The 8,765-nt window shown below is 45.4% G+C and overlaps 1 protein-coding gene across 2 annotated transcripts in view; it reads right to left on the bottom strand.

Moving 5' to 3' along the window:
* Positions 1-359: 359 nt before the first annotated feature.
* Positions 360-8,765, bottom strand: part of SNX9 (sorting nexin 9) — a 125,916-nt gene continuing 117,510 nt past the window's right edge. For both annotated transcript variants that reach the window (XM_047858259.1, XM_047858258.1), the window contains exons 15-18: positions 7,996-8,085; positions 6,038-6,152; positions 4,075-4,166; positions 360-2,103 (exon numbers count right to left, since the gene is read on the bottom strand). In XM_047858259.1, the coding sequence (XP_047714215.1) occupies positions 2,056-2,103; positions 4,075-4,166; positions 6,038-6,152; positions 7,996-8,085 (345 nt within the window). In that variant the 3' untranslated portion in view covers positions 360-2,055. The remainder of the gene's footprint in view (positions 2,104-4,074; positions 4,167-6,037; positions 6,153-7,995; positions 8,086-8,765) is intronic.

Here is an 8,765-nt window from a genome sequence, read left to right as displayed (position 1 = left end):
CCTGATTTCTTTCCTCTCTTATTCCTTATCATGTAACATAAGATTTTCATACCATAGAATTAAGTTATAAGATATCACAAAGCGCAAACTCCTGTTACTTAGGGAACTCACACATACACGCTCTGTAGGCAGTTTCTCTGCAGAACCCGAATACACTGGGCATCAGTATCTGTTTCTTACAGCTCTCTGGTGATTAGGACATGCTTCTAGGACTGATAACTCTGACTTAAAGAATTAAATGATCAGTTCCTATTGGGAGAATTCAGTTTTGGGGACAAATTCATTCCTTGGACTCTTTTCAGCAGCTGAAAGCAAGAAGCAATTATTAAAAAAAAAAAAAAATCACACAAACACCAAAGTGTTTTGAAAATGTGCTTTCAGAATTTACTGTACAGTTTTCAACAATTTATTTATATGTTGGCTTCTACATGCTCTTACATTTGTGTAAAACATTTATACATATTCTTTACAATTTGTACATATATTAAATGGCTGTATCATAAACATTGTTCTATGAGATTTTATAAAAGAAAAATCAAATAGGGAAAATTACTTATAAAACATTAACAAAACCCGTGATATTAAGGAACAAGAAATTCTCATATTCATGTTCATTTGATTTCCTCTTCTACTTATTTTTTGGTTTCATTTCATTTGTGCTGGCCCAAAACTTTCATTTTCTATGCTAGAATCATCAGGTCAGGAGAACGAAAGCAGTGGAGATAACGCAGTAAGGCAACTGTGGAGGACAGACATGCTCGTCTGCAGGAGGAAGATAGTGTCTGTGAGTGTTCAGATTTAAAGCTGACAGTCTAGAAAGATTATGTTTTGCTTTATGCCATTAACTGGAGTCCTAGTGATCAGAAAAATTCTGTCTGAAGTTTAGGGATGCAGTCAGGGAGACTTTCACTCTGTACTCCTTAAACATAAAAGCTCTGGGGGTTACTGTGTATTATTCAGGTTGTCACCCTTAGGGGTCCCCAGACTTTTCGATGTGGTGCGGACAGAGAGGTCGACTAAGCTGTGTTTTCATTTTTTCCAGAGAATACCCTCGGCCCGCTAGTCTGCCATCCAAATCAAGTGGCAAATCACGCTCTCACACGTTTCTCATGCGGCCGGACTGAGCCACTGTTGGCTCAGATTCGAGGTGAAAGCTCTGGGGGAGAAGGTGTGTCTCCCCCCCCCCCCCCCCTCCCGCCCGAGCACTTGTTCCCGAGCACAGGAGTCCGCAGGGCGGCTCCAACACTGGGAGCAGAGGAGCCGGGTCAGATGATTTTAGAAACATCCCCAACTTTCTCAACATAGTCTTTCTGGCAAGAACCATGCCCTAACCAAGCTGAGGAAGGGAGCTCCAGGAGAGCGAGCCCTCCCCAAGGAGGGGACACTCGAAATGGTCCTGAGGGAAGTGGGTGCACGTCAATCTGATCCTCAGTTTCTGCCCAGGCGCGTGCTCTGATGGGACCACGGGCCACCACCGAGCTGTACGCGAGGGGGCTGGCCGCCCCAGGAGCCCCCCTTTGCTTCCTCTCTCCCGAAGACATGAGCGCCCGAGTCATAAATATGTCAGTGAAAGGCATGTAGGTTTTCCTAAATAGGAATCCCAAAGGACTGAAAAGAATTATAAAAATATACGAACATATATATATTTTATTCTGGCATACTTCATATTTTTAAGAAAGCAATTAGTAATTACCTGACATTGGGTAAGAACCAGAAGATCGTGGGCGACGTAAAAATTACAGTTTTATGTAAAATATCGGTGGGGGAAACCCCTAATCTTCTGTTCAAAATTCTGATAACTTTAAGTACTTTCCAAAAATAGAGACGATTTCCATCGTTTTAATAACGGATGTGGAAATGAACAAAACAAGACTATCCCTAAGTAACCGGTGCGTTTCAGTTGGTTAATAAAGTAGATGCAGTTTTTTGCAACTCTATTTCTTTTTGGTTTTCTTTCCTTCCTTTTTGATTTTGATGACAGGGGAAAAACATCACATTGCGTTGCCCCAGGTCGGAAAGAAGCACTTGGGAGTTCGCTTCGTGTGCCGTTCTGTCCTACATCACCGGGAAGCGGCCGAGGGCCTGCCTCAGCTTCTCTGCAATCTGGTGAAAAACGAAACAACCTTGAGAGATCACGCCTGTTACAAATTCATAGTATTCTACTATTTCCATCTCTTATGAGTAAAACATTACAAATACTCCAGCTGAGGGGCACCTGGGCGACTCAGTCGGTTGAGTGCCCAACTCCGGCTCAGGTCATGATCTCATCATGGCTTGTGGGTTCGAGGCCCACGTCGGGCTCTGTGCTGACAGCTCGGAGGCTGGAGCTGCTTCGGATTCTGTGTCTCCCTCTCTCTCTGCCCCTCCCCCGCTCACACTCTGTGTCTCTCTCTCTCTCTCTCAAAAATAAACATGAAAAACATTTTTAAAAAACAAATACTTTAGCCGGGCTATGCTTCTAGTCTCTTCCAGCACCAGGCAGCCAGAGAGACCTCCTGAGAGCTAAGAGTGTGCCGCTTCTTCCCAGCACGGCCCCTTCCTCCCTGGGGAGCCACACTGCCAGGCTACTCACTTCTCCCTCCAGTGAGGCAGAGAGAGCGGGTTTCAGGCTCGCCCAGATCCCCCTGCCTTGCTGGACACCACGGACTCCTGAGGCCCCTCTGCTGAGCGCGCCTCTCTGATCCCGCCTGCTGCTGGGCCGCCAATGTGGAGACAGCACACAGGTGCACCGTTACGGCCAGTGCTGTATTGCGGAGGAGATCATGTGTCTACCCTGCCCCCAAGGAGACCACATGGTCCTTGAGGACACAGATGTCTTCACCATTCTTGGAGCCTAAGTATCTGGAATACGTGCTTGGTGTATAATAGGTACTCAATAAATGTTTGCTCCGTGAACAAATATGCGCATTTTACAACTTAAGGGTTACTTTCTCATAAAACTTGTTGCATCTAACAAGGACGGTGATTGAATGCACGGGTTTCTACTGTGAGTCACAAGGTCATTGATAATTACACCTCACTTGGGCTTCAGATTACTGAACAAATCAACATTATCAGAATTTCAGCAATTCGCCTTCAATTCTTTTCTCACGTAGAACAAATGCAATCTGTGATTCCAACACACGATGAGAAGCAACCTTACAGCGGCACCGGTTAACACGGAGCGTGCAGCCGGAGAGCCCAGGAACCACGCTGCAGGGGATTCGAAGGCGGAAGGGAATTCTTTCCAGAAACTCAGCGCCAAAACCAGCCGCTTCTGACACGCAATTCACACCACGTGGAGAGCACACCAATCACAGCTTCCTTTCAAGAGTCTGCCGGAGACAGACATTTTCGGCGCTGTCTCGCCCAGAGAGGACATGTGCGTGGGCGGGAGTCTGGGGCCTGCCTACCACCATCCTGAACATACATGAGATAATACCGAGGAAACAGTGGAAAACTTAGTAAGAAACGGGCGGCCAACACACACAGTCAATCACGCAGTGACAGGACTTGTCTTCCGACGTCTGAGTTTCCACTTACATGCCAGGTTCTTTACTGACTGTACACCCTGGTCAACGATAAAATTACTACGCAGAGTGTACGAGTTTACATTTCTGTTGCGGTTTCCTGAATGAAACCATTTGGGGCTTCTTCCTCTCGCTTGTTTTCTGTCCGAAGTTCCTTCGGTGCACAGGGAGACGTCATTCCCACAGGCCGCCTGTGGTGCCAGGCCCCTTCCCCTTCCCTGTTCCCTCGGCACAGAGAGGCTGCGGGGGTGGGGAACCTCCCAGAAAGGACTTACGGGGGCCTCACAACCAGCCTCCAGTACTCCTTCTTCCTGAAGAGAAACCTTTTCTAATGCTGTACCGTTCGAAAAGGAAAAGGCAGATATAATTAAAAGGGTTTTAAAAAACACACCCAATAATTAACCTCCTTTGGTTTAATACTTAGGATTAAAAAATACAAACAGGTTAACTCTGTAGGGTCAAAGTTAAGTGACCACAAATTCTCCTCTGTGTGTGTGTGTGTGTGTGTGTGTGTGTGTGTGTGTGCGCGTGTGTGCAAAGGGCCTGGGGCCGGCGGCCAACTTACTGTTTCGTAGAACTGCACTTGCTGTTCCAGGTACAGGCGGATGACGCTGTTGTAGTCATAGATCCGGTTGCTATGGAAGTGATTCATCTCAGCTACAACCAAACCCAAGACATCAATCAGTACCCCTGAACTTCAACAGACAACACCTGGTTTCTCTGCTGGGTTGTGATCCGTCATCAACTGGATTTAATCTGCTTGGCTTCGGGGCAGGGGCAGTTCTTGACAAATCACTTTATACAGAGGCTAGAAAATCTGAGCAGTTGATGGCAAACAATACTTTCGGGCAGAGAGATGAGTTTTGTGGATTTACGTGTTAGATACTAAGAAGCCTGACATGGTCACGCACGTGTGGACTACCGTCCCAACAGAACCGATCGAGCAGAAGGCTGACTTGGTGGTTATTCTCTGCAGACAACAATGCAGTTGAGAGCATCGCGTTATGGAGGACCTAGCAAGGCACCTCGTGGGTCCTGCCCTGTTCCCCCTCGCGCGGCCACTGCCTGGGCAGGTTTCTTGGGGCGCCCTGGAACAGCTGTGCAGATGGATGAGACACAGAGAAACCCTCTTCTGTAACAGAGCTTCGCTGCCCTGAGCACCAGGGCTCTTGGAACTCGGCGCCTTACCAGGCGAGAGGACTTGACGCCCGTTCTTTATCTTTGCTGAATCCATCGATTCACAAATGACTCCCTTGTGGAAATTGGTCTCTCGGTGCCACCCCCATCCCATCACCAACTCTGGAGGGGACTTCTCACACCTCCACCTTGCATTTCCCCTTGTTCTCTGTGCCCAGAAAGCCAGCTGCTGGCACCAATTCCTACAAAAAGGGAATTGTCCTGAGTTTCGTGTTAGCTGGAGTCATGCGAAGCTTCTCATTTATCTATTTGGGTAACTTCAAACACAAGTTCAAACCAAATTCCCCACTGCAAACCCTTCGAGAGCCAAATCTTCACTCAGGCTTTCCCATTTCTGCCTCTAGTTGCCCTAGTTCTGGATATCTTCCAGACATTCTTCTCTTTGCCCCACTAGTTCCCTAGCCCCGAGGGGTGTTTCCTGGAGAAGTCTGTAAATGGGCCCTTCTCTTCTCTGAGCACCACGTCTTTGTCAGCCCCTCAAACTCTCAGACTGCAGAAGCAGTCGTCTTCTCTGTGGGCTTCCTGACGTCTGCCCCCTTCAGTGTCTCCCACCCTCTCCCGGAGCAGTGGACCCCCTTGGCCCCCAACATCAAACCTTTAGTGGCTTCCTAATGCCCATGTCAAGTCTAGGCTCTTCGGCCTGGCTCTCCAGGCCCTCCACAATCACCACACTTACTCCCCAACAACCTGCAGGTATACTTTCTGCCCGAAGGCCAAGAGGAGAGAATCTTGTCCCATTCTTTCGTGTGCTTTTGTTCCAACTAGAACATCCTACCCCCTTCTCCTTTGCTTACACCTGTTCTACCCGCCCGTCAAAACAGGAAAAGTCTGTTCACTGCTCCTCTCTGCTGGAAAGCACTCAAATATATAAAAATTAACTAATATCTTCTTTTTATTAACAAACTTTGCTGAAAACGCTATGTCCAATCTCCCTTTACATTCTAGCGTCCTGGGGGACACAGGTTACAAAGTGCTAAAAGCTGAATTTGGGAATCTCACACGGTGTTACGAAAGGAGCTAATATTAAGGGTTATAAAAGTAATTTTCACTGTCTCTAAGAGATAATAAACATGTACAGGTTTGATCAGGCTGTCATCCATAGTTATGTCAGGGAAATGTGCAAAAGAATAAATAAATATTACAAATCTTCATTAACACTGGGATCCTGCAAACAACGGGCTTATGAGAATACTTTAAATCAGCGCTTGGTTACCTACTAGCTGTGGTTCACGTTTGGATTTCTCTCTAGCAAGAACAGCAGATTTGCTGGGGGCTGAGGGTGGGGGTGGGGCTTAAAATCTCTGCTAGCTGTGCACGAACCTCTCTCTTACCTTGCAACGCGTAAGACATGGTACCAACTCGCTTCACCATGTTCTGTTTGTCCTGTGGGGTGATCTTACTAGTTGCCACCAGTTTGTCACTTTCTTTCACTTTTTCTATCGCTGCCTGTGAAATACAAATGCAAGAGTATGAATAAAACAGAGCTAAAAGGATTAGCCATTAATCTAAAATAGAACAGTGCCAACATATTCTCTACCTGACTGGCTACTCAACAAGAAAAAAATGTCCCCACAAAATAAGAACACAGGAAAGCACCTAACTGTAACTTCCCGTAAGTCGCTTGGAAGCAAAAAGGTTGCTTTTCTTGAAATACAGAACTAAGCTAAAATGGGACTGTTTAACGCCACGACAGAATAGAAAACCAAACAGCGCTCTTATTTCTGTAGTATCTGTGAGCCAGAGTCAGGGCCTGGACAAGAGTGGTACGGAAGAGGGAAAGAGGCATTAGCAGTTTGCAAAGTCGTTTGATCAGGGACACGGACGAGCGCATGCGCCCGGGGCCTCTCCCCCTCTGCTGTCCTGGAGCAGCGGGTCACCAGCTTTACTCCGGTTTCTGCGAGGAGCGCCGTACCGATTTCAGATTAATACTCACATGGAGGTAGCTGTGAAAGCTGCCAAATGTTTCCCACTCCAGGACCATCAGAGAGCTCATTAGAGCTGTCTGGAAGGAAAAACTTCACACTCGCGCATACATCAGGCTCCATGCCCAAAACTCTTAAGTGCTGGCACCAATCCCTACAACAAGCTAACCCTTCTGAGCTGGGGTTTTGTTTTGTTTTGTTTTGTTTTGTTTTGAGATTTTTATTTTATTTAATTTCCTCTCAGTTTTATTTATAATTGACACACAACATTGTAGGAGCTGACGTATTGTATATATTGCAAAACGATTACCACGGTGCTATTAACATCCCTCACCTCACGCGGTTACAAGCTTTTTTTTTTCCGCCCCCTTATGATGAGCATTTTTAAGGTCTACTCTCCCAGCAATTCTACTCCTGGGCGCATATCTGAAGAAAATGAAAACATGGTCTCAGAGCGATAACTGTACCGTCAGGATCACTGCAGCGTTACCCACGACAGCCAAGATGTGGCAACACCGAAGTGTCCGGCGACGGGTGGGTTGTAAGGAGAATGTTCTGAGTTTTGTATGAAAAGATCGGAAGTTGCACAAAGCTTCCTGTTTACCTACGCCACCCCTCCTGACACTTCCGTTATCAAAGTCAAAGGCTAACGGGGCCTCGTGCCAGGACTGTTAGGGTCACAGACCAGCCCTCTGTGGAGATTTTCCTAACAAACCCAAGCACATCACAATACCCTAGAGAAGTACTAGAGTGGATAAAATCAGTCCACATTCTAAAATAATATAGAATCTGAAACAGAGAAAAATTAACCAGAATCAAAATGTGAGGACACCCTAAAACATTTCTAAATTCAGTTTAAAAATACCTTCACGATGGGAACTACACAGTTTCCTTCTTATTACCCTAAAAATATAAAATTGAGGTTGACCATTGAAGTTTTAGTCAGGAAGTCCTTCATCAGGCCCAGGGACAGAACATCTTATTTCATATCAATAGGGAAGGATCTCAGAGGACTTGCCCAAGCAGCTTACAGGGGTCTCACAAAGGGAAAGCAGTATCCCTAACATTGTCTTCAACTTCAAACAGCAGGATTATTTTGTTTGATACTTGACCTAAGCATGTGCATAAAGGAGCGTTTTTCATATTTTTGTTTCCTCAAAATTATTTTTTATAGAATCAAAAAAACTAGAAACTCCCCCATGATCTAAACGTGTTACGGGGACCTCACTATTTAAACAGACCGAGCAGTTTCCAGCTTATTTCGGAAAGCCCCTCCTGACTCAGGGCTGTGCTGACAGACAGGGACCGCGCAGGTGGCCGTGAGTGGCAGCCGGATTCACCCGCGTCATCTTCTGCGATCAAATTACCTTATGGGCGCCAATAATATCAGGGAAGCAGCCAAGGAAACCTTTATATTCATGATTGCATTCCATGAGGAAATGGAGATCCTTCTTTGGCTGTAACAAGACACAGATCGGTTATTACTGGCAGAGAAATCCAGGCAATGGAGGACAAGAAAACAGTCATACCTGAGGGCTGTGTCAGCCAAGCCCCCAGGTAGTAGTTACTATGGTCAAGGGCTATGCATTCAGCCTAGTTTTCCTGTAAGAAAACAACCCTCCAAAGCTATTACACTCTCAGTTGTAGATTGAAGAGAAAATGATAGAACATCAGATAATTTTTAGGTTGATTGGCAAAATCAGCTATTTTGAGGTGGCTCAAAATATAACATTATGCGGGAAAAAAGCTAGTTAATACTGTTTATATATGAGCAAATAAGATGTAATCAATGTCTCAATTTTAGCAGAAAACGTAAAATATAATTAAAAATCTGGCAATCACCTTACGTGGCAACCTAAAATTTTTCAATTTTTTTGAATTATAATTTTTAATAGTTATGTTATGCACAGTTCTAAAAATTAATCTCTTTATAACAAGCAGAGGTAGTCAATGACCAACATGAATGTGCGTGCACAAGGATATATCTCAAGAACCGAACTAAAAACTTTTTTTTTAATTTAGGGATTTGAAACAACATACATGGTTATCCCCCATTAGGGAATTTCTGATCTGTTGTCTATACAAAAGAACTGGAGTTGGGCCACTGAAGACCCCAATAAAAGCCACGTGGCTGTTA

The sequence above is a fragment of the Prionailurus viverrinus genome, chromosome B2 (assembly GCF_022837055.1).
Source record: "Prionailurus viverrinus isolate Anna chromosome B2, UM_Priviv_1.0, whole genome shotgun sequence".
NCBI classification, from domain to species: Eukaryota; Metazoa; Chordata; class Mammalia; order Carnivora; family Felidae; genus Prionailurus; species Prionailurus viverrinus.
This window is presented reverse-complemented; position numbering and strand designations above follow the sequence as displayed.